The sequence below is a fragment of the Bombus flavifrons genome, chromosome 2, assembly GCF_040668555.2.
Source record: "Bombus flavifrons isolate JBK064 chromosome 2, iyBomFlav1_principal, whole genome shotgun sequence".
Lineage (NCBI taxonomy): Eukaryota > Metazoa > Arthropoda > Insecta > Hymenoptera > Apidae > Bombus > Bombus flavifrons.
Genome location: NC_138443.1, coordinates 16,604,662 through 16,629,990, shown reverse-complemented (window position 1 = coordinate 16,629,990; position 25,329 = coordinate 16,604,662). Strand labels below are relative to the sequence as shown.

The 25,329-nt window shown below is 29.7% G+C and overlaps 5 protein-coding genes across 8 annotated transcripts in view; 2 read left to right on the top strand and 3 right to left on the bottom strand.

Moving 5' to 3' along the window:
* The first annotated feature begins 909 nt into the window (after window positions 1–909).
* Window positions 910–3,162, top strand: LOC138189850 (solute carrier family 35 member G1). Its single transcript, XM_069132069.1, has 2 exons — window positions 910–1,163; window positions 1,511–3,162. Exon 2 carries the CDS (start codon window positions 1,513–1,515, stop codon window positions 2,557–2,559), a length of 1,047 nt encoding a protein of 348 aa, XP_068988170.1. The 5' UTR covers window positions 910–1,163; window positions 1,511–1,512; the 3' UTR covers window positions 2,560–3,162.
* A 4,142-nt stretch (window positions 3,163–7,304) lies between these two features.
* On the bottom strand, window positions 7,305–10,290 carry par-6 (partitioning defective protein 6). 3 transcript variants are annotated; one of them, XM_069132070.1, is made up of 6 exons: window positions 10,146–10,290; window positions 8,947–9,183; window positions 8,569–8,797; window positions 8,315–8,442; window positions 7,953–8,231; window positions 7,305–7,850 (listed from the first exon to the last, which is right to left on the bottom strand). In XM_069132070.1, exons 2-6 carry the CDS (start codon window positions 9,004–9,006, stop codon window positions 7,539–7,541), a joined length of 1,008 nt encoding a protein of 335 aa, XP_068988171.1. In that variant the 5' UTR covers window positions 9,007–9,183; window positions 10,146–10,290; the 3' UTR covers window positions 7,305–7,538. The 3 variants fall into 3 exon arrangements, with proteins under 3 accessions (XP_068988171.1, XP_068988173.1, XP_068988172.1); XM_069132072.1 differs by having other exon boundaries at window positions 8,947–9,158; window positions 10,146–10,284; XM_069132071.1 differs by lacking the exon at window positions 10,146–10,290 and adding an exon at window positions 9,475–10,068.
* Window positions 10,291–10,452: 162 nt separating this feature from the next.
* Dredd (Caspase-8 Dredd) lies at window positions 10,453–13,332 on the top strand. 2 transcript variants are annotated; one of them, XM_069132057.1, is made up of 7 exons: window positions 10,453–10,775; window positions 11,238–11,821; window positions 11,903–12,168; window positions 12,423–12,615; window positions 12,691–12,816; window positions 12,891–13,034; window positions 13,124–13,332. In XM_069132057.1, the coding sequence occupies exons 2-7, from the start codon at window positions 11,269–11,271 to the stop codon at window positions 13,330–13,332; spliced, it is 1,491 nt and encodes a 496-aa protein (XP_068988158.1). In that variant the 5' UTR covers window positions 10,453–10,775; window positions 11,238–11,268. The 2 variants fall into 2 exon arrangements, with proteins under 2 accessions (XP_068988158.1, XP_068988159.1); XM_069132058.1 differs by lacking the exon at window positions 10,453–10,775 and adding an exon at window positions 10,842–10,864.
* An 85-nt stretch (window positions 13,333–13,417) lies between these two features.
* On the bottom strand, window positions 13,418–18,041 carry LOC138189846 (sodium channel protein Nach). Its single transcript, XM_069132056.1, has 10 exons — window positions 17,416–18,041; window positions 16,587–16,793; window positions 16,062–16,227; window positions 15,733–15,884; window positions 15,500–15,611; window positions 14,775–15,078; window positions 14,531–14,581; window positions 14,181–14,373; window positions 13,717–13,823; window positions 13,418–13,621 (listed from the first exon to the last, which is right to left on the bottom strand). The coding sequence occupies exons 1-10, from the start codon at window positions 17,571–17,573 to the stop codon at window positions 13,488–13,490; spliced, it is 1,584 nt and encodes a 527-aa protein (XP_068988157.1). The 5' UTR covers window positions 17,574–18,041; the 3' UTR covers window positions 13,418–13,487.
* Window positions 18,042–18,400: 359 nt separating this feature from the next.
* tj (Maf family bZIP transcription factor traffic jam) overlaps window positions 18,401–25,329 on the bottom strand; it is a 77,354-nt gene continuing 70,425 nt past the window's right edge. The window contains exon 5 of the mRNA XM_069132066.1: window positions 18,401–18,904. The gene's annotated coding sequence lies outside the window, so the exon portion shown is untranslated. The remainder of the gene's footprint in view (window positions 18,905–25,329) is intronic.

The window sequence follows — 25,329 nt, the reverse complement described above, 5'->3', positions numbered from 1 at the left end:
ACGAAAATTATTTAATAATAAAGATTAATAATAAAACAAGTATTTAGTATAAGAAAACATATGAAAAAGATATAAATATATCAATTTAAAATAAAAATAATTTTAATATAAAAAATGAAAACGGAGTGATATAAAAAACGAGAATAATATCATTTATCAAAAGACAATAACGTAGAAGCTGTATCCTGCTGCATCCCTACAAGATATCTAATGGGAGTAGATGCAGGTAAAAAATTAATTAAACGCGAATCCTGTACGAGACCGACTCCACCCATCTTTAGTTCACCGCGACATTTGAATGGAAGTAATTTGTATTTTAATTTAGATATCTTTACCTTTATTGAATAATTTTCATTAAATTTATTAATATTATTCGACGTTTCTCTTCTTAACTCGGTATAACTTTTTTCTTTTACTTAGCTTAAAAAACTTCACAAGTTAACAATATCCACCCGTTATTATGAACAGATTTTTTACATTATTATATTCTTAAGGTATGTTTTTATGCTTATATAATTTCATGTATTATAATATCTAAAACGATATTTAATATAAAAGTTTTCACTTTATTATTATCGCGAATGTACTTTTACTTTGATAAACCCTTTGATATTGACACATTTAAATTTGTAATTTGAATATATTGACAAATCATAACATTTGAATATAGCAAAAATGGAAGTGGGAATAAAAATAAAATTTATAAAAATACTAATATTTCTTAATTATTGTCCGCTGTTTATTCATAATCTAGTAATTCTATTAGTGAACTGTGCTACTCATTAAAAATTAATAATATTTATATAAAAATATGTTTTTTAAAACTAAAACACTTAAAAACCGATATTTCAAATGCAATGTATAATTTGAATTCTAACTCACGGTCATGATCGTGATCTAAATTAAACGCCTTTCTTGCGTTCTGAAGTTGTGATTAGTTGCTTACTTCATGCGAGTAACAACGTGATATTTTAATTAAAATAGAAATAAAAGAAAAATGTGAGGGACATTGTCAGTGGCAATGAAGAAAGATGTATTATTAAAGTTTTTAAAATAATTTAGTCTTCCAAATAATTTATAAATGTATTACTCTAATTATTTATTACATAATTTTACTAATATAACTATATGCTGTGATTAATCATTTATTGTATCTATTGCAGGTGAGTTATAACATTTAATAACATAACATCAATTTATAATAGGTTATTAAAATGACATTACAAATAATATTTAAAAAATGAATTATTCCTTAATGTCCAAACTCACGTTTTTAAATCTGTTATCAAAGGACATCTACCATTCATTTTAATTTTTATTTAGTTATTAATTAAAATGTTTATTAGATATTATACATTTCAATGCTTAATGACAAACTGCACCTTAGTAATATAATGTTTTTGTAATTGTTCCATCTATATAGTCATGTACCTATTTTATTTAAATTATGAAATCTTTGTCTAGTATTTATGTCTTTGAAAAGTACTTGAGTTTTATTTTTTTCTTTCAGACATGTCAGAACATGTTGAACTGCATCATTTACTTGATGGTGATATTGAAAATAACACAACAACACAACAAAAACGATTTTCAATTCTAATGTGTAAATCATGCCCTTATCTTGGTTTAATATTGGCAACATTATCATCATTATTTTTTTCATTATGCAGTGTCATTGTGAAGGGCTTAGTGGAAGTAAATCCAATGGAATTGGCAGCATTTCGGTTCGTGGGTGTATTATTACCAGCAATACCAATTGTAATATATAAGGGTGAACATCCATTTCCAAAGGGACGTAGATTAATGCTAATACTAAGAAGTTTTGTGGGGACCACTGGCCTCATGTTAAGTTTCTATGCATTTCGGCATATGCCATTAGCTGATGCATCTGTTGTAGTATTTTCTGTTCCTGTATTTGTAGCCATATTTGCCAGAATATTCCTAAAAGAGCCTTGTGGATTATTTAATGTTATAACAGTTTGTTTAACACTGATTGGTGTAATCTTAATAACACGTCCACCACTAATTTTTGGACATACCATCGAGTCACTTTCAGATGGCCACATAAAAACACAACATGCAGATTTATGGGGAGCTGTAGCAGCTTTTTCAGCAACTCTCTTTGGTGCAAATGCATATATTTTGCTACGAGCTTTAAAAGGCCTCCATTTCTCAGTAATTATGACAAATTTTGGATCATTTGCCTTGATTCAGACAATAGTTATATCTTGGGCTATAGGTGCATTGTGCTTACCTCGGTGTGGGACTGACAGACTTTTAGTTGTTGCACTTGCTCTCTTCAGTTTTGGGGGTCAAATACTGTTAACATTAGCTTTACAAATGGAACAAGCAGGACCAGTTGCAATAGCAAGATCAGCAGACATAGTTTTTGCCTTTTTCTGGCAAGTTTTATTTTTCAATGAAATACCAAATCCTTATTCAGTAGGAGGAGCAATTGTAGTTACAAGTTCAGTTTTATTAACAGGACTAAGAAAATGGGCGCTTTCATTGCCAGAAACATCTAATGTTAAAAAATCCTTAGGTATTTTGGTGATGTGAATTATGAACTATAAATGAGAGAAATATGATTTCTTCTTATTGCATTTTTTGTTTTCGTAATATTAATTTTAATAGAAAGAGATTGTTTATAAGTAGAAGTAATTTTGACTTGCATGAATGAATTTTTAAAAATAAAGTAAGATTTATATATAATATGTATATAAATTTTTAAAATTTTACAAAATTAAATTGCTTCAAATTTAAAAGGATATTCTATATTATTATTATAGCTATATTGCTATGTTTCACAGTGAGATCGTACTGTATTATTAATATTGTTTTGTTACAAAATGTTATATTTTCCTAATAAACTAATGATTGTCATTACAAATTCTAGTCTAAAACTCAGTATTATGAAAGGAACTCTTCGGACATTTTAATGTACATTTGTTACGTGTAAGTCTTCATTTTATGTGATATACTATAATGATGTTTGTATTCTACAGTATGCACAAGATAACAAAGCACTCTCTTATACCGTACTATACTTTTAAAATAATCAATTTTTATGCAAATATAAATATTATAGTTGAATGAAAATTAGATATTGCACAAATGTTAAGAAATATAAGTTTATTAAAACAAAATATATGTTATTTAACATTTCTATACCAATATGGATTAATGAAATAATGAATGTTATTTAATACAAAAATTTCAATCTCTACAAAATTATAAATTACATTGTTTATGACTTTATAATGTAATCTATATTTTTACATTGCATTATTTTATGTGCATGTAAAATATAAGAAAGTTTAAACACATACATATTTGAATAGTAATATCCAGAAATAGGTATTTTATTATTTCATGTACATTGTTTCCGATCATGGACTAGAGTATATTATCTTAATATTATTTCAAAAAAATTTTGTAAGAAACGTTTATTCAACAACGAATAAATAGTGAAATATTTAAATAAATTCTAATTTATAGTACATAAATACAAAGTTATGTAAACTTGTACTTCTAAAATATTGTTGTGTATGATACAAATTATGATACAATAAAGTTTGTATTAGAATGTTTACATTAATTTATTTTACTATTAGAAATATTTTTGAAAACATATAATTTCAGTTTTTAAATTAAAAAAAAAATTAAAAATCTTATATATAGCAAAGCATATAAATCATAAAAGAGATTAATTTGTTCTTAAAAAAGTGATACAATTAAAACATTCTGTTTTACGTGTGAGGTTATTTATGATATTTAACGTAAATTAAGTTAATACTGAGCTTATTCAGTGTAATATATTAGTTATAATATATACATTGCAAATTAGAATATGTTTTTGCTACTATACACAATATAGCTGAACAAAATTATAATATTTTATATATGAAGAAATATCGAATATAGAAGAATAGTAGTGTATATTAAAAATTGTATATGACGCGAAACTTATATTAGTGTAAGATTTTTTAAATTAATAATTGTCATACAGATATCGTGCTTATTATAATACATAAGCTAACATTAGCTTCTTGTAGATGTCTATATACGTATATGTATAATATTGGATAATTTCAAGGTGTGTGTCAATTAAATACATCTGACGTCTATTATTCATATATTCATATATAAAGCGTTGATCTACCTAATTTTACCTACATCAGGATCACTACCGTGTTCTACATCGACGCCATTCGTCGTATATCATAGAATATTAGATAAGTTTAAATATTTAAAACAAGAAATGTATAAATGTAATAATATATACTATAATAAAAAATAGTAATGCGATAAATATGTAAATACTGACATGTCAGAAGAGATAATGAACTTAATATTCGTCGTATTTCCTAATAACAATATAATATGATAGAATAGAATATAACGAATATAATAATAAGCAATAAAGTTTAGAAAGCGTGGTATCGATGAGGTCAGTAAAAATTATTCTTTGATCCGTGATATATATGAACAATCTGCAAGAACTAATGGAAAATCGTAGCGCTGAAGAGAAATGCCGGATCGTCGTAATTTCTAAAGAGTTCAACGATCTACAACTGTTACACTAATTAACTAATTCCTCATTCGACGATCCCATGCTGTGTCTATTAGCGTAAGAAAGAAAAAGATATCGTTTGTGTCCGTATGTATTCATTGATGTATTTACGAATAATACTTCGTCGAGTAGGGATTTCACGCAAAACAGTAAGAAGAATAATACATGGAAAAGGATTACGTCCTTACAAGGTTCACCGTGTTTAAGGACCTCGTAGGATGGATTATGTCGCTTGACGAAAATTTCGTCACTGAATGCTAAGAAAATTAGAATGTAATCAACGCTGTCTTGAAGATATCTTGTTCACGAATAATAGCAGTCCTTCACTGGAAGGACTGCTGTTACTATTGCTGCTGAGCAATATTCGGAATCATCAGAATGCTACAATTTTCGCATATATTCACATTATGATATAGAAATTTAATGAGGACCGCTTGGACAGGCCCGGTTTATTCTATATCTGACATTAACATGTAAATAAAATCAGTTTGAAAATTAAAGTGATTGATATTATACGTTCATGAGTAAATGTCATTATTTTGTGTTATATTTGACTTTAAAATATGTCTTTCCTTGTCTTCTATATATTAAATTTGACAAATTACAGTTAAAGTATCTGCTAAAGGATTGGTTTTTGATATAAATAGATTAATACCTTTTTGTAAAGAGCATCAAGCTGGGTCAACTAATGTTATAAAAAATATTCTCAATATCATCTTAATATTTAAAAAAATACAAGGTATTAAAAAATCAAACTACTTATATTCACCTGATCAAACCCTGGAATAAATTTTATTTCGAACATTTTTGATGAAGTCAGTAGGTAATGAGATATTCCAGATAGTCATTCTTACTAATTCATCCTATATGTACATAACGTGTATATAGCATATACGTGAATGTTTATATATACATTCTCTATACTGTTTGTTACACAATTATCTAAGTTATCCTTCGGGTACATATCCGCTTTCTTCCACAAAAAGTATTTGCTTTTATGAACAAAATTTACTACAAGATATACTGTATATATAATTTCTTTTTCCATTTGCATTATTAGTAATTGATATGAAATCGAATTAGCAAAATTAAAAATGATATTATTATAAAAATAGTTTCTCTAATTTGGGAACGAAAATATTTTAATGATTAATTTATTTCTATGAGTTAATTTATAATTGTATTACGGTAAGATTTTTCTGCTTTTATCCATGCATGCATGTATTTTTGTCAATCTAATTGACAAAATATAAGTAAACTAGTATGTAGATTAATGTTACAATACTCAATTTAGAATCGTACAACATAATTAGTGAAACACTGTATATATTTCTTGCACTACAAAAGTTCTATGTAAATGGAATGTGATACAATTCATCACAATCCAATTTTTATATTCATGGATAAAACAATGAAGGCACAAATATATAAAGAAAATATTTTACATGTATATAAATATGTTTCATAATCTTATATGTTCTTACATCTAAAATTTGTAAAGTATATTTTAATATCTAGTGTTCAATTAGATAACAAATAACATTTATAAAACTGGAATTAAAATTCAAAAACTTCAACACTCTAAACTTACAGTAAAATGAACAGAATACATATATGAGTAAATATGTTTCCGAATGCATCAGAGTAGGAATAATCCCAGTTTTGCATTTTTATAAAAAACATTGGAATGATCTAAGTATAAGGCCACTCAGTTTTTTTTGAGTCCGTACATCCAATTTAAAATAAGACGCTTATATTAGTATTTCGTCCTCTTATGTTATTCATATATACACTTTCTTTTATCATTGAATAAAGGCTTCTACTTAGAATGATAAATTAAGTTATTAAATCTAATTATTTGCATTATATACATATTAAAATGATTAAAATCAATTGAAAAATTGATATTTTATGAAATGACGAAAAAAGTGTTAATTAACAACAGATTTCTTTGCTAATTATCCAATTAAATGATAAAATATAATTCTGAAAAGATAGTTTTATACATTACAATTTTAAATCTCTATTCACGGTTTATGCCATTAAGTAGAAATTTAAGTAAATTAAAAGTAAAACTTAAGTACACTTCATGCGTTTCCTATATTAAGAACTATAAATATTATTTTAATACTTCAAAAATATTGCTGTTTTCCAATAATGCTCTTATATATCAATACTAATATACTCCATACATGTCTTTTCAACAGATTGATAAAAAATATATGTATACACATTGTATTCAAGTAATGTAAATACTAAAAGAAAATTTTCTTATATAATACTTTTTGTTTCTATTGCAACTAAAAGTATCATGCGAAAAACTTTTTGTTATTATATTCCGATTATAATTATATATTATGCTTTTTCATTAATTATAATTCTTTGTTTTACATGGATCAATTTGTCACTTTAATACCTTCTGTTTATAATATTTATATATAGCTACAAAAAGTATTAAAGTAAGAAATGCATATTATTAAATAAGTACAAAATTAAACAATTTAATTTTGATTCATAAAAGGAGAGATATGTTCTTTGCTTATGTTTCACTTTTGTATTAATACTCTCTTTTATATATGAAAAATATTTTTAATTTTAATGATTTTAGTTATAGAACTGAATTTTCGAAACAATATTGATCTAGTAAGAATAAGTGATAATATTACAGAATGATTTTAATGGAAAATGTATGTATCATATTAAAAGGCACAATCTTCTATGAAAATGTTCATTTCATGTGAATCTAATATTCATTTTGGTGCCTAATTCAACTAAATTATCATTAAATTATGTAAACAGTAGCTACCATGATTTCATAATGCTTCATTTACTTTAGCACATCATTTTCTTATTGTCATGTTATATTTTATGCTTATTTCTAAATACTTTTTTGGATGAACGAATATTTGAACCAATATTCAATTGAGCATGGCATAATATAAATAGAATTATGTAGTGCATTTATTTATAAATGTAAAACACCTTGATCGTGATTATAGTGATTTTGATGATGATGGTGATGATGGTGATAATGATGATGTTGTGAAGTTGAAGTTGTTGCATCATCCTGTAATGTTACACCAGTTAAGTCTACAATTTCATCTGCATCTTCATCACTACCAGTTGCAGCACTTTGCGTCGACTGATGACTTCCAGAAGACAATTGACTATTACGTGAAAATGATCCACGTCTTGGTGCAGCTAATGCTGCTCGCTGATTTGCTGGCTTTACTGTGATTATCAGATTCGAAGAATTGGCGATCATCATATCTGTGACCTGTTTAAAATATCAAAAAATATGAGAAAATAGAAGTAGGAAAGAAGGTATAAGAATTACATGGAAATAAAAATATATAAATAATATAACAATTTTACATACTTGATCTAAAGTTTTTCCAGCAACTTCTATACCATTCACTTCAAGCACTTCATCATTTACTGCTAAAAGACCTGTACTTTCAGCCAAGCCACCTGGTACTAATCTACTAATAAATACACCTGGTACTTTTTCAATCCCACCTCCTGCAGATGGCGGCAATATTCGAAAACTTTCTCCATCTTTAATATAAAATCCTAATGGTTTGTCAGAACCGTGTTTCAATAATCGTACACGACGACAAGTTTCTGGTAATATGTCTACATCAATTATTGCTGATACCTGTTATTGTTCATAAAATTTGTACTTAACATATATCTTGAATGATACACGAAATAATTTGTATTCATATAATTAAGACATACTTGTCTAAAATCGTGAGGATTAGATATAGCTAATGACTTTGGTTTTCCAGGTGTGCCACCAAGAATACTCGATATTAAATTTTTTGGTTTTATTGTCCCATATCCATTTATGTCTTCCAATCCATCCCCTATTATATAAAATAGTTTTTTGTTCTATCAATCTATTTACTATATACTTTGGAATAAATATTATTGCACTTAAATCTTATATTGAATTTATCTTTGATAATTATTTGTCATAAAAATTACTTGACCCTTTCTTTGAATAAAAATTCTAAGTAGAGGTTTTGCAGCCAGTAATGCCCTTGCCAAATTGTTGTCATTGTTAATGGGTAATAAATCACCATCAGTAGGATCTGTGTACCATATGAGGAAAGTTAAGTCAGGACCAATATCATGTCGCTCAGCCAATAACTTTTTAAAATCTTCATAATTAATTGCTTCATTACGGTTGACTGAAAATCTTATGATATCTGCATCAAACTAAAAAAAATTTTAATTTTCTGTGTAGAAAAGTGTTCAGTAGCATAACAAAAAAGAAAGGACACTTGAATGTTACTACATGATACTTTTTTTCTGTTTAATAATAGTATAGTTTAAAGGATGGGACTCTAAATTAAGAGGTTACTTACTTTACTTTTCACTGCGACGACACTGCTGTCAACTTGATGATGAAGTTTGCTTTTTGACATGATAATTAATTTCAAATAAATTAGAATGTTCGAAGCAAATCCACAACTCACGAATGCGATGACGTGACGTCAAAAGCACCTGTTTGGTAGAACCTGGTAGAACGCAACTTAGCTACAACCGACTCCAGATACAATCCGTGCTAACCATAAATCTGGCAACAGTGAATGAGTTCTGTCCTAATGTAAACATAACCTAATCAGTATGGTTTCCCGCGATTTTATGAAACGTTTATTTGTATTATAGTAAGTGATAATATTAATGAAATGAATGAAACAGTACTATTTGTCATACAGATAGCAACAATGAAAATAGTGATAATACTGTTAAAATAATAATACAGTGAATACAATGTTGACAAAACACATTTAAAATTCAGTTATGTACTTCCAAAGAAAAGTTATTTAATATGAAAAAAATAAATGTTGGGAAAACTCCAACGAGGTTCAAAGATAAAAAGAAAATCTTACCAGCATATTAACGTCTTATCGACCACGTAACCATTTTTATTAAACGTAATCACATTTCAGAAAATAAATCGAGATAGTAAGTTTAATGAAAAAGCAAAAAGTTCCTGAAATGTCCTCTATTTTAATGTATCTGTTCACTATGCACATGATTTTATGTAAAGATAAATTAATATTTGGCAAAAAGAAATTGCCAACGTTTAAACAAATAACTCTCTTTTCTAGCTCTTTATATAATTAATTTAAAGAAAAAATTCTTTCTATGTATATCCTCTATTCCCCAAGATATTTAAAAAAAAGTATAGCTTCTACCCTCAATTTTCAAATTTCTTCAATATTTTTTTCAAAACTATCTTCTATACAAATATTAAAATCGCGGTGTGCGGGTTTGAAATTCCTCCTTGTTAATATTACTATATATGTAACTAATCTTATTTCTTTTATATGTAATTTTACGAATTTATATGTTTCCTTACTTATTTTTAAACATTTTGCACAGAAGCAATTTAAACTTGCTTTACACAATGTAGATGTAAATATTTCAAATACAAGCATCGCATATCAAACTTTTCCAAAAACCAAAACAGATATCCACAAAAAATATGATTTTTATATATTACTTCTACTTCACTATAAATATATTTATATATAATTATTAAAATGATTGTACATACTTAAATAATTTTTTATAACAAGTTAATCACGGTACAACAAATTTCACTACAAAACTCAGATATCCAGAATCGGATCCCTGATGTTTCCAAGTACGGCGTTGCCATGTTGTTTAACTCTACGTATTTACCACGAATTGTACCTGAATCCGAGTCGCCTGTATGCTGAATATACTACATATATATCAGAATCATGATATGTACTATGTACATATATATGATTGTTACTAGATCATTGCAATTTAATACTCAATTCGTAAATCCACCGAATTAAAAAATCTTATATACTTTAAATAATAAGATTGTTTTAAATATTGATACTTTATTACTTATGTTTTCTATTTATGAATAGCGAAAATCACATTGTTTAAATATGTATTTAACATATTAATTAAAAATATGTATAAACTGTAGATTAATACGCAATAGTATGTGTTTCGTCATATTCAAAGAAAGAGATTTTTATAAATAAACAGATATCTGTTGACTGATATGTAACAATATTTGAAGATGCTTAAAGAAGAGGTAATATTTTAAGTAAAATACAGAAACCAAAACTGAATATTGCAATGAAGTTGCGTAAATATTGCAATAAATTTGCACTGTAGAAGTATTACAAAATAATATCACAAAGTAAGTATGTTAATGACTGTATTTAATGACTGTATTTAATGACTGTAATTAATGACTGTTAATCCGTCATCATATATTACTTTCTAATGGTATCTATATCAATTTACTCTTTACCAATTGATTATTTCAATTTTATTTGTTTATTCATTTTTTATTAATAACGCATTATTTTATTTATTCATATTAATCTTTTCAATTGTTTTGTCACTAAAGGTTAGTAAATATATGTATATACATTCATGTTATGTTTACTTCTATAAATATCATTTCTAAATTATGACTTTTATCCTTTTTATACCTTTTATAAATTTATTGTATCTTGTAGAATTTATAATATGTAGAATATTTTACGTTCTAATACTATTTCAGTACATGTTCAAAATTTATCAATTTTCAATATTTCTATATTATTCACATGTAGAGTGAAAACATGTATATTTTACAATATTATTTCTTCCCAAGGTATATTATTAAAACAGATTTGTGGAAAGCAATGTCTTTATTAATTGATGCAAAACCATCTGTCTTATGCAGTAATGTAAGTGAAGATGTATTAAACAAAGACATTTTATGGAAAATAGAAAATGACCTTAGCATCGATGAAAAAATATCTATTTTATTTTTGATGATAACTGATTATCAACATAGCTTCAGAGAAATTTGTGATTTATTACAAAACTATAAAAATCACAAAGTTTATATACTTACAGAATTTATAAATAAATATCCTGAAAATTGGAAAAGTAAATTACTGGAATCTATATGTATTATACAAAATAGGCAAATTATACGAAAGTTGGGAATATCATTTGAAGATTTGGATTTATTGTATCTGCCAAAAAATGGATCATGTTCTAGACACTTAAATTTAATTGCAAAAAGTCTATATTTGTTATGTGAAGCTCTTTCTGAAGATAAAATCAAATTATTACTGCAATATGTTAGAACTGATTTAACTGTATATGAAGAATATTTAAAAGATATAGATTTTCTTGAATTACATATGTTATATTGGATGCAAGTAAATTATATTTCAATATATCCAGGTTTGTTTTTATCCATAAAAACACACTATTCTTTGCAATTTCATATAATTTCCTTGTTCACATAACGTTTAATTATTTTAGATGGTAAGGCCAAACTTAAGAATTTGCTTAAACATTTAAAGATTTTCAAAGATTTAGAGCATATTTATGAAGATCTGAAAAAATATGAAAATCATCAAAATGTGTTAGATACACAGCGTACAAATTCTACTAATATATCTCAGATACAAACGTTTTCCATGAGAGAAGAAGAATCTGTGTTGTCAGATGTGGAAGGAGAAGATATAAGAAAATTAAACAATGGCCTTTGTATTATTATAAGCCAAATGCGTTTTTCAGGTCAACAGGTATTGTATTAATAAACATAATCATTTTTATCCCAATATAAATAAAATTATATAGGGTGTACCGAGAGTAAGTGTCTTACAACTACCATAGCATTATTCTATAGCTCCGAATTGGTAGAGATTTGTTAAAAGGTCAATTTTGCAGCAACTTTTTGCAACAAATCTTCACTGATCCAGAGGTAGAGTTGCGCTGTGGTGGTCGTGACATTTACTTTCGATATAGCCTGTACATGTGTATAACACTTTTGTTTCAGTTTGAAACCAGATTTGGAACTGTAGCTGATCGTATGAAACTATCAGAAACATTCCAAAGATTTGGTTTTACCATTGAGGTGTTTAATGATTTAACCAAAGATGAAATACTGACAACATTAGAAAATATTCCAAAAAACTTTGGTACTGATTATGACTGTATTTTTGTATGCATTTTAAGTCATGGTTGTAAAGGTAAAATTTAGTAAATTTTGCATCATAAGCATTATGTTGTATAAGTTATTAATCGTTAATGGTCATTAATTCTAGGTGGTATTATTAGTGCAGATGAAAAAGAAGTTAGCATTGAAGCAATTGAACATAAATTTTGTTGTATAAAATTAAAGGATGTTATTAAAGTAGTTATTATACAAGCTTGTCAGGGAAAGGTGACAGGTAACAAAAATTGCAATTTTATGCTATCAGGTAAAAACTTGAGATTGTAAAATTACAATAATTTTTAATTGCAGGACAAATAAATGATGATAAAGTAAGTAATTTAGTTACAGATGGTCCTTTAAATTGTGAAGTTTCAAGTATTTTACCATACAAAAATTTCTGTATATTTATGTCAACTATGCAAGGTTTCATATCTGTTCGTCATAAAGAAGAAGGTAATATATAATTATCTCTATGTTATAGGTTAGAACTTGATATATTTATTAGGTGTATTGTTCACACATCAGAAATTCATATTTTACAGGATCTTGGTTCATACAAGAATTTTGTAATATTTTACAAAATGGAGGAAATAAAATTACATTCCTGAAAGCTATTAGAAAAACAATTCAGTCGGTAATGAAGAAGAAAGGAAAATTAAATGGAACAAATTCCATTGCTCAATTACCTGAATTGAAAACATGCAGATTACTTATGGATTTTCAGTTACCAGATTACCGAGCAGATATATAAAAAAGGGAAGACAATATTATTGCCTTCAATGTACAAAACCAATAAAGTAGAATAATAAAATAATATATTTTATATATATATTTTATAAAAAAAAAGAAAAAATGACGTTTACTTAATAACCTAATATCTTGCATAACCTAAAAAATTGTCGATATTTAGTTTGACTTGTTTCTTGTGTTTCTTTTTACACATGCATTGGTTAAAACCCGAATAATAAAAAAATAAATAATTTCAAAAATAGACATGAAACTAAAACCAGCAAAGACTCCTAAGAGACCACCAAATGTTGCTAAAACAAACATTAAATTTATATTATCATTAGTATTATTATTATTATATTTTTATTTAAATTCACTTATTATTTTAATAAACAATTGATATTACCGAATAAATGACGCCAACTATAATGCATATCCCGTCGGAATTGAATAGACACTAGATCTCCAAAAAATATATGAATTATACTTTGATTTTTCCAGGTTTTACCTTCGCTACAACGAAAAATATGTGCTTGTAATTTATCTCATTCGTAATTATAAATATATAAATATTTTTGATTATTTCTTAATATTTAATAATAAAAGATAATATTATAATATATAATATTAATAATAAAAGATAGCTTGATAAACTGTGGAGTCTGTTATTTTTGACTAAAATTAGAAAATTATATATATAATGCTAACTTTTATATATTTTTGCAGAAAATTTTTTATTATCCAATACTGTTCTCAATTTATATGTACTAGTATTAAAAGCTTTCAATCAATATCTTATGTAATGTATATGTTTCAAGTATTTTGTAATAAATATACGAATATTTTTTGCTAAGAAATTTTTAAAATTACCTGGAATAAGTAGTGTAAGTCAGACCATCATAATAAACGCGTTTATCAAGATTTCCTGCTGAATTCTCCATGATATAACGATAAAAATTACAATCAGGTTTACAATTACAAGGTCTTTCTTTAGTATCCAATTCTACAAGCTGTAAAGTTTTGGGCGACATATCTGTTCCTGGCCAAGAGGTATCATACCAAACTAAAAATTCATTTCTATATATTCACTTGTTATAAGAATATTTTACACAGAGTATTATTATGCCATACTTTTTCCATATTCTTAGTTTCATAAATAAATCGCCAATAAAAAAGAAAGGCTGGGAAATTAATAATACTTGTGAATATCGTAAACTTACATTTAAACGTTTCTAGGCATTCGACATCTCTTAAATTGCATACTCTGGTATCTGCAACAGAATATTATTTATCTTAAAGCTAATAGGTAGAAAAACGTGAAAGAATATTCCTAAATTTTGATTACTTTTTTTATAGATAATTTTTGTTTTATTTCAGATCTAGTAATTATCAAAAGAAACGCTGCACTATAGAATATTTTGCAAGTTTACGAGATAAAACAAATTGTATTTACAGCAAGCTAACCATTTTGCGGATAATAATATGGAATGCATCCACATTTTTTCTTAATTACAGTTGTTCGACAGTTCGTTAAACAATTTATGAATGAATATCTTGCGGGGACGAAATTTCTGTTCCAATCGTTACCAATCATTTTATTTGCTTCGTCATAAAATATGCATTCTCTCATGGTGGATTTTAGCTTTCTGATATCAAGGGTCGAATAAGTTTCTACAGGTTGGACAGTCAAAAACGAATATTCATGCTCGCTTATCAATTTACTCGGTGCATTATGATCAGGATAATCGTAAGGGTCGTGTAGCATGATCTGTAAAAATATAGTAGACGTTACAAGATTAATATAATGGAGGAAAATAATTATGTAATTAGTTTATAAAATATCGCTTCACATGCAAGATACTAAATTATTAATAATATTGAAATTATTGAAGAACAAAGAGAACGATTTCACATTGATTTCATTATATTTTCTGAATTTCTCTTCGTCCAATCGTGTACTTTCTTCAAGATTTAATTTTGAGAATTAAAGATTTTACAACATTCCGTGATGATATCACGCTGAATGTTTATTGCAATTAGAAAGTAGAGAATATTTTACAAAAATTAGAAATTTTTAAAGAATCGAAGATTAGATCGGGCAAAAGAGTGTAACAATTCAAAGATTGTAACAAAGGAGTATAATTTTTAACAGTCTTTTTTCACAATCAGAAATTAATGCGAAATATTACCTTTATTTCCGTAGATTCCATAATATCGGTATCATTATTTTCGACATCCAGATTAAGCAATATATTGAGTCCACTCTGATATCCACACGATGTCATTTTATGTGGTTTTATACTTCGAATTTAAAAGAGAAATTTAAAAATTTAGAAGAGAAAGAGAATAAAATTTATAATTTAAACAATAATATACGAAACAATGTACTAATATAGATACTTAAATCTAGATATATATATACTTTGGATTTTCCATAATCGAATCATAAGTAATATAATTAAAGCTGCAACATAATCCATCACGGCTGATACTTGATCGAAATATGGTACTGCAGTTTTCAATCTTCGATTTCCACTTACACGATTCCAACAAACTTTGACAATTTCGCGTAACCTGAAATTCAATCTCATTTACATCCAACGTGCTTTCTTTGGTGGCACTTCATTTAACAATCTCGAATAGCTTTGATTCGAATAGCTTAGATACGAATCTATGAAATATATTTGCTAGCAAGTTTGTTTTCTCTGTATTATGACGCTGTATGATGTTTCCTATAATTTTGTTACCTACCGAGTTCATGATCGTTGGTATTGAAAGCTTATTCATGTCAAAAATGTTCTGCAATCGTGAAAGATTATTTCGAACGTGTGATCCGTATATACCAGGATATAATAATTCGTTCAGTAATCTCATTTCTCGAGCTATAAATTCCTTCGACAGATTCGATGGAAATGTCCTGTAAAAACAATAGGAAAAAGCCATTGTGCAATTTAAGTGGTTTGCTATATCTATACAGTATAAGCTAACACAAAATAGAAGATGATAAAAGAGCGGTAGTAATAAGTATAACGGAAGTTTACACGATAACAATTTTAATCAAATATCGACAACGAAATACAGGTGAAAATGCAAATGAAAGATCTACAAGTTACTGACTAAATCTCTACCATAAATATAATTGTGTGATATATCATCAATCGATCATCAAGAAACAAGGATTATCGTTAAATCACGATAAGAGATTCTATATAACGAGTAACAGGAAGTTTAATCGACGATTAAGAACGAAAGAGAAAAGAAAAATAAAATACTCACAAGTTGTCGGTGAATTTTTTTGTTAATTGAAGAGATACGGGATTCATATCGCATACCGTAACCGCTGGAAACGGATAATTCCATATTCCATGATGGGTCGTTTCGATGACCGAGAGAACTAAATGCTGCTCGTAATAATTCAGAGTAACTTTCAGCATTCCGATTGCAATGCACAGGGATGAGACCACCATTATTGCCCATGCGATTCTACCGAAATGAACGCGGAACGAATAGTATCGTGATTACATCGCGCTTCGATTTAATTGAAACAAAGGTGAAATTAAGTTCCATTAATGACATCTACTTATAATGTACCTATACACGGTTTAATCAGTAGGCTAAATGAATTTTGGAATTCGTATGTTAATGGTTTTTGAATCATATATTGATCGCTCTTTATTGCTTTTTGACACTCGAATAGCTTATCTGTAGTAGGTGTAGCAGGTACATGTATATACAGATGACTACAATTGAAGTGGCATAAAAGTAAATGAATTGTAAAATACGTATAAAATGTATATAACTATTTTTCGACTTTTTTCGAAATTAACTTTGAATGATCGTAGAAATCAAAAGTTTGCTTGTTTCAGCTTGTTTAATTACACTTTGTTTCTGTTCGTTCTCTTAACATTGATTTTAATTAGTTAATTCACTGAACCTATGTAGGTTGAATTTTATTTGACACTTAGTATTACTTAAATTGTACACATAGTTGCATGTAAAATATTTTTTCCTTCCTATATTTTACTGTTATTATTTTGTTTTAGAATATCGTTATATTATATCTATGTGATATTTAACGAATCGATAGAATAATGGTTTTACTCACCTTTCTATCGTAGAACGTTGAGGTTCGCAAATATATTTGCAACCATGAAGTCCCGTTTCGTGACAAAACTCCGAGACATGTGTTTTTATGGTGTAACAAAATTTTCGTACGACCTTTTTCAAGATATTGCCACAACTTTGCTTTCGTATGCGTTTCATGTTTCTAAATTAATAACGGGCTAACGTTTCCATCAATTTTAAGATTGTTAATGTTGCACGAACATGTTTTTTCAATCTAATTTATTTGTTTTAAATTATTAGTGTTTCCCACTGGTAGTTGTTGAGAAGTTCGATTAAAAGTTGCGATCAAATAATTCGCACGTGTAATAAATTTCTTGAGTTTCAGACGTCTTCTTCGGTTTCAATGACCATCAATGATTTTACCTACGTAGCGTTGAAGGCACGACTATCGAATGAAAGGTAGCTGTATGCCAGTTCCGATACTTTATTTACGAATACACGACGCGCTGCATGCGATGTCGTATAAAAAATTCATTTCATTTTTTCACTGATCATTCTCTGATAAATCAAGATGCGAGATATGGATTTCCTGGCCTCTGGTTACAAACGATTTTTAACTGCGTGCAATAGTAAATTATTGATCACATGCAACGCTAACTTAACCTAACTCGAACACGTGCGACATTTACGCAGGAGAGTTCATAAAAATAATCGCAGGTATAAAAGAATTTTTTAGTTTAAAACGAAGAAAAGTAGATCGATATTTTTTGCAACAGTCTCAAAATAATTAGTTTGTTATTTTACATTTTAAGCGATTCTCTTTATACGTGCATAGATATTATTAAATTAAGTTCTTGGATATTAATTACTAAATCGAGTAACAACACACGAATGTTAGTAAAGTATTCTTTATTTATTTATTTATTCTTAATCCCTGCTTTGTGCCTTAGGATGGCTCCTGATTTAAGGATATTAATTACTAAATCGTGTAACAACACACGAATGTTAGTAAAGTATTCTTTATTTATTTATTTATTCTTAATCCCTGCTTTGTGCCTTAGGATGGCTCCTGATTTACATTCTACTTGTTTACAATATATGCTTAACCATATTTACACCATAATCATAACTAACAATCTTTCTCATTATTACATTTCTTATTAAACTATCAACCTACTGCTAAACACCTAGTGTCCTATTGTTATTCATACTATCGTCCCTAACTCTGCTATGTACTACTCCATTACAGCTTAGTTTTTCGTACATCGTTGCAATTTATATTTAACTTCTATTGGTGTAAAATGTAAATTAGAAGAACGATGGTATATCTTTCAGACAAAACAACATCGATGCAGCGACTGTTAGAATTTGACGGATGTTCTCTGGCGAGGACGATTTCCAGCTGATTTTATCTCTTTTGTCTCTAGCGGATCTCCGCCGCGAAATTTCTCTCGTAAGCCGGAACTGGTGGTCCGAGCGGCGAGAATTCCTGTTCTTTTTTATATTCCAACCACTTGTCCGATGTGCTCCTGCAAAATGAAAGCGTGTTATTTGCCGCGAATAGTGGCGACACTCGATTCTTCGGCCAGGGTGAAGGATATTGGAAACGAAATGCCCCAGCTTGTTCGTCGCGTGCCTCGTCACATCGGCACGAGTGTACTACTCGAGGCCAGCAGCGGATGGAGAAGTCCGCGGCCGAGTAGTCGGCCGAGTGACTCGATTCTTCGGATATTAAACTCTGAAGATGCCGCACTTCGCCGCGGCATCTGACTCAGCGAGTGTCATTAATAACTTGGAGAAGATAGATAAAGTGCTAAACACCGTGAGCTGTGTGCTCGAGCACACGTCATTACCCTGACTACCGAACAACTCGATTAAAGGGTTCCTAAATGCACCGACCTTGTCGAGGTCGCTACTCACCGCCAGCTTTTCAAAGGCAACTTTTTCAGCTCTCCGTAGAGTCTTCTCCCGCTGATCGAATATCCTCGATAAAGGAGCGACGATTTTTTTCGATTAAATATAGTAATTTTACATCACGTGGAAAGATTCATAGCTACGGATTATTCATTCTCATTTTCTTCTATTCATTCAGACTTTTAATTCTTTTTTTGTTAAAATTTCTCTTAGAAATCAGACTGTTTTTTTCAAGTAGAATAACAGATTGTATATATATTATTCTAGTAACAGATACAGAAAACACAAAAAATTGGATTTATTTAAATTGTACACGTTAGAACGTGAAATTTTTGTTTGAAATATTTCTTTGTCAACGTAGAACGAAATTCTAACATTTTTTAGACACAGTTGTGTGAGATATTGTGCGTTGTGCGCGTCACATACATTTATAATTTCAATTCAATTTTTAATTAAATTTATCTCTCCATTGTTCGTAATTACCAATAATTTCAACGAAATAAATTAATATCCTTTTGCCGAGAGTTAAGACACTAAGATACGATTGCTTTCAAGGATAAAAATTCCACGCTTCACCGAAGCAGTACAATTTGCAACCTGCTGATCTGCATAATATCTTTATCTCTGTAAAGAAATCGGAAATTTAGTAACCTGTACGTTCCAGTCCCGTGCTATGATATATGTATGCCCAGTATATCGATATAATCCAATATTAGGGTGATTTCGCGGCACCCCAGCTCGAATGGCGAAGAACTTTCGTCTCGCGGAGGGCAAATGTTTTAAATCGATGGGCAAAGACAGGAGGGAAGGAAGCTGGTATTTGGCACCATCCTCCGGGTCATTTCTTGCCGCTTAAACGCTTTGACGGCTGAAATGGGAAAACTTAGCAAAGAGCAATTTTAGAAGCAACGCGTTGCTTGTGTATCGACTCCTACGATTAAATAAACGAAAGAGTTAATTCGAAATGATACTTCAAAGATATAATAAAAGTTGAGCATCAACGTGTTGAGCATTTAATATGTTGCATGTATCTATCCATAACACATTATTAGATCTAATTACGATATTATCGAAGTTAAATTTTTATCACTGGAAATATTAGGTACGTGTTTATGATCATATCAAATATTTTTCATTCCACGTACTGTAAAATAGCGAAGAAGAGATACATTTTATTAAGAAAAAAAGAGATATTTTCGAAACTTTGGTCCGTTAAATATTAATTGAATTTTGTTTGAAATACGTATCTTATTTATTAATTATCAGATGGAGAAATAATAGAACGGTGATCGATTTGTAGAATACCTGGCATAATATAATTGAACTTAATTATATGAATTTAATTAGTTAGAAGCCTCGTAACTCAATCACAATGAAAATAGATATAAGAGACAATTTAAGCATATAACGTAGGCTTTTCTCATAGTATTTATAGCGTTTGTATTTGTCAATGTTTTAAACGAACGATTAATGCGTTTTCAAAATATAGAGAAATCGAACGAAGAAATTGAAATTTTCCTTTTGATATGGAAAGATTAATATATAGATACATATATTGACGTTTAAGTAGCGGATTAATTAACGTGATATCGATATTACTATTATTAGCGATAATTAAGCAACAAATAACAGCAAATGAAACATAAGTTTAACGCGTGTTCGATGCGTTAGGGTGCCAAGATTTCTCGTTGTGTACGTGTAGTATGGTAATTTTAATTATGAGATAGTTCACTGCGATGTCGGTTCCGCGCAGAGAAAATTACTGCACGTGGAAGGGGTGAATCCGGTGGATGGGGTAACAATGTATTATGTGTTCCCCTGTCAACCCCTCACGTTAACCACAAACCCCTTCTATTCACCCCCAACAATTCGTTAACTGCTATCGAATTGACTTTAACCGCCGTAAGTTGAAAGTGCAACCCCGTTACCTTTAACAAAAGTTTACAATCGCCCCGACTAGACGCAAGCGATCGTATTTCGTTCCTTTGATTGGTAAAAAAAAAATCTACATGATAAATAACGGGATAATATAACAGTTTTTGGCTTAAATTAAAAACAGATTTTATCATTTTTCAGAGGACAGGAAATAGTTAAATGAAGCTCTACGAAACATTTTCAAATGAAATATCAAAATAGTTAAAGATCGCAAAATCTTTCGAATGATTGACAACTTTAAGATGTTATTAGATAAATTATGAATGAAATTTCGACATAATAAATATACGGAAGTAAGATAAAATTAAATTAAATTAGATTAAAGATTACTGTAATAATGTAAGAGAATGGTACTGAAACAAACATTGGCTATGTATCGTTTTATTTAAGCTCATAAACGAATCACAGTTTTGTCATCTGAATTGAAGATAGGTGGTTGGCAACTGGTGGTACAAGCGGAAAGGGGGTGATTCTACGCGAAAAAAGAAGTCGAAAATATAGAATAAAAATTTTTCATTTGAGGCTTTGTTTTCGAGAAAATCGACTTTGAATTTTCGCTCGGTACGCGTGCGGTACGTTATAACGGATCTCACTGTAGATCGTTGTCTCGATGGAAAAATTAAAAAAAAAAAAATTTTATTCTATATTTTCGACTTCTTTTTTCGCGTAGAATCACCCCCTTTCCGCTTGTACCACTAGTCACCAACCACCCTGTATAAGAAGCGTAATTCATGAAATAGGAATGCACCAGTCAACATATTTTTATATCAACTAATTTAACCAATAAATAAGATACTATAAAGTAGCCTATCTCTAAAGTATGTGATGTAAGTACTCTACATATTTTTATATCAACTAATTTAACCAATAAATAAGGTACTATAAAGTAGCCTATCTCCAAAGTATTATAATCTCTCATGTATTAGGTTGTATTGGTACAGTTACACTTAAGAAGCGCACACTATAATCTATAAATATTACTTTCACAGCAATAGAGCAAACTTATATTTGCAGTAATCGAACGAGTTTATATTCTCTGGCTTAAAATTATTTAAGAGATATTATATTACATCAGTCAGGTATCGTGAAACTTCCACCAAGTTAAGCGAAATCGAAGTGGTTCCTATCGTGGTATATGTTCGAAAGTAGCAATAAACTTACCCGCGTGGGAGGGTTTGAAGGATGAATTGTTTAAAACTACCCTGTCGCGTGTGAGCTCTCGTTGTCGAGAATGAAATGAAAAGAGGTTATAGATATGAAGAGTTCTGGGGGATTTGTAGCCATCTTCTATACGGCATCTGTATTATACAACCGATGGGAAGGGAGCAACGTATTTCGCGGAACATTGAGCCCCATGGACTTTAAAATACATCCGAAACCGAATCTGTCTCTCTTTCTGTGTACTCTGAAAATTTCTCCCCCCCCCCCCCACCTACCCGATCTATACACTCGCTGCGCTATCTGTTTTCTGATCGTATAATGTTACCCTTGTGTTGCAATTTCTATAACGTTTTCTGTTTATGGAAAATAATTTAATATATTGTAAATTAAGAAGAAACAATATTTTACAGGGAACTGAGATAATGTATAAATAATTAAACCAAGATAATCACGTTACTGTACGAAAATTTTTGATGAACAGCGGAATATAGTCGACAAAATTTTATAATACGATCGACATAAATGTTTAATCGACAAAAATGTTAGGTACATTTGGATAAGCTTTAAGGAGTAAAATTTTGGCTGTGAATCTCTCAGAAGCTAAACTGATCGATTTAATTTTTTATAAATTTTCTAATTTCGTTACGCAGGTACACGGTTAGTGCTCAGTTTTCAAGAAACGGATGACTTATTTCTGTAAGTTCATTTATAGCAAATTCGAAGGAAAATATTAAAGAATATTTGTAACGTATTACCATCTTAAGAATCGCATAATACTCTTTTAAACGTACCTTGGAAACTACGTTAGAAAAACATACTTCTCTGATTTTTTCTCGAAAAGAAGAAAAGGAGCAAGCAACGATACTGCCAGCATATTTTGGAAAATAATTTATGTTCGAATAATTAATCATTCTAAAATTGAAAATACCAAGAAAGCTTCGTCGCTGAACTATTTCAGAAGGAATATCGATAAAGTAAGGCTCGTTGAATCCGAACGCACTGATAACGTTAACGAAACTTAAAGAGGTATAAAAATACTTCCGAACATTTTTGATTTGATATGTCGATTAAGATAGCAAGTCTTATCTGTCGCTATGTGCCTTGTGCGCTCAGCGCACAAGAATGCGTAACAGAAGGGAAGCACATAGAGGGTAATACATAGAACACATACATAGGGGTTTGCACGCCGGGAGAACTTTATGGGGGCTTCGAGTATATTTCCTGATTGAGCGGACTAATCCACGCAAAGGAGGTTTTATCGTCGAGGTATACGTAATCGAAGGGGGTCTCGTCTCCACGCGAATGTCGCGTGGATAAGTAATGTCAGAATCAAGAAGTTCCATGAAAAAATTATTTAATTACGTGCATCGAACATTTTTTGATATTTATGTCACATAGAAAAATATACTCGTACCTTGCCATACATCAACCGTAGCTATGCATCTAACATCAAATACAGATTATTATTTTTCTTTCAATCAAACTCGATCATAAAATATTTTGTTAAAAAATTACCCGCGACCAATTATCGTCCTAATGCCACGTATACGCCTGAAGAAAGTATCACTTTCAACAAAGTTCGTATTAGCGGCAGATCGAGAGACGCTCAGTTCGAACTCTGACGAACTTTCCCTCTGATCGAAGTTTCGATGGTTACCATCGAAATGGACAATAACGAGAGAAGTCTGAAATCCCGTAGAGTGTTTATGCAGGACCATTTCCAAGTCTTCTCCCTATCCGTTTCGCCGCAACTATACTATCGCGGGCACAATAAAAATAGACCTCCCGTATAGGTTAGCCCGCTTACTATCAGGCCGCAAGTTACGATTAAAAGAGCGAGTCGGAGACCCGCCCAGGCCGTGTCTCGAATTCTCAGTTTCTAGGAAGACTTGCAGGGGATTCGATAGGAGTGCCAGAGGGGCCAAAAGGCCAAGCTCTCTGGAGGACTAGCCTTTACCCCACGCGGGTTTATGCTTATCGTAAACATCGCCGCAGACAAATCTCGTGGCAACCCGGTTCAATGGATGGGAATTCGTGTGACGGTAGCGCAGAAAAACGCCGATATAATGCGACGAAATTGTAAATACGAACTGGGGATGCCTCGACGAGAACCGATGAATACGTCCGCGATCTCCGTGATTCTCTCTGGTTGCATGTACCTTTAGAAGATTCCGAGTACTGCGCATACGGTGTTTTACGAATGTGCGTGGAATAACGGAAGAGATCAGGCTGAAGATCGACAATGGTAGATCAAAGTTGTCGCATAATGGGAAAAATGATGTTCCACTAACGTATTACGATGATACCAACGAGAGGGGAGATTGCAATTTTGTACATGTACATGTATAAAATCATAATTTGCGTCGTAATTATACGTATGTATAAAATTATAATGTATATAGTGGCAACTTTACCACGTAAACATAAATAAACGTAAAAATAAAACACAATAAAATATGATTTTTACTGTGTTTGTAGGAAAATTTAAGGAAGGTGCCATAAGACAGGGCGAAAATTCATTTCTCTGGTTATTACATCTAATAGTTATGAAATAATTCGAAATAAACGTCCTTCCTCTCATACGAAGACAAAGTTATCCAAATAGCATCATCGTTAGTTCATGATTAGATAGTCAAGATTCTACTATACAGAGTGCCCAAAAATAAATGGGGAATATTTTGGAGACGATTTCGGCACGTCTAAGCAATAAAAAGATGTTCATACGAACATGTGTGTACTATTTGATTTCGAATATAAGCTGTAGACGGCTTTAACGCTAATCTCATCAGGCCCGGTCAGATGAAATGGTTTCAAAATTTAATTCAAAATTGTCCATTCATTGTTACTTCTTTCGTTCCTCTAGCTTTGCGTAAATTCTTGTATTATCTGATCAATCGATTTCTCAATTTTTCTCAATATAAGAATTTACATAAAGTTAGACGAA

Bases quoted from the DNA above. Each gene is read 5' to 3' on its own strand.
- LOC138189850 (XM_069132069.1), top strand. From the start codon at position 1,513: ATGTCAGAACATGTTGAACTGCATCATTTACTTGATGGTGATATTGAA.
- Dredd (XM_069132057.1), top strand. From the start codon at position 11,269: ATGTCTTTATTAATTGATGCAAAACCATCTGTCTTATGCAGTAATGTA. The intron at 11,822-11,902 runs GTTTGTTTTTAT...TAATTATTTTAG, and splicing joins TTATATTTCAATATATCCAG to ATGGTAAGGCCAAACTTAAG. The intron at 12,817-12,890 runs GTAACAAAAATT...TTTTAATTGCAG, and splicing joins TTGTCAGGGAAAGGTGACAG to GACAAATAAATGATGATAAA.
- par-6 (XM_069132070.1), bottom strand. From the start codon at position 9,006: ATGTCAAAAAGCAAACTTCATCATCAAGTTGACAGCAGTGTCGTCGCA. The intron at 8,443-8,568 runs GTCAAGTAATTT...TTTATATAATAG, and splicing joins AATTTTTATTCAAAGAAAGG to GGGATGGATTGGAAGACATA. The intron at 7,851-7,952 runs GTATGTAAAATT...TATTTTAAACAG, and splicing joins CTGGAAAAACTTTAGATCAA to GTCACAGATATGATGATCGC.
- LOC138189846 (XM_069132056.1), bottom strand. From the start codon at position 17,573: ATGAAACGCATACGAAAGCAAAGTTGTGGCAATATCTTGAAAAAGGTC. The intron at 13,824-14,180 runs GTAATTTTAAAA...TTTTCGTTGTAG, and splicing joins ACTTACACTACTTATTCCAG to CGAAGGTAAAACCTGGAAAA. The intron at 13,622-13,716 runs GTAATATCAATT...TGTTTGTTTTAG, and splicing joins TAGTTGGCGTCATTTATTCG to CAACATTTGGTGGTCTCTTA.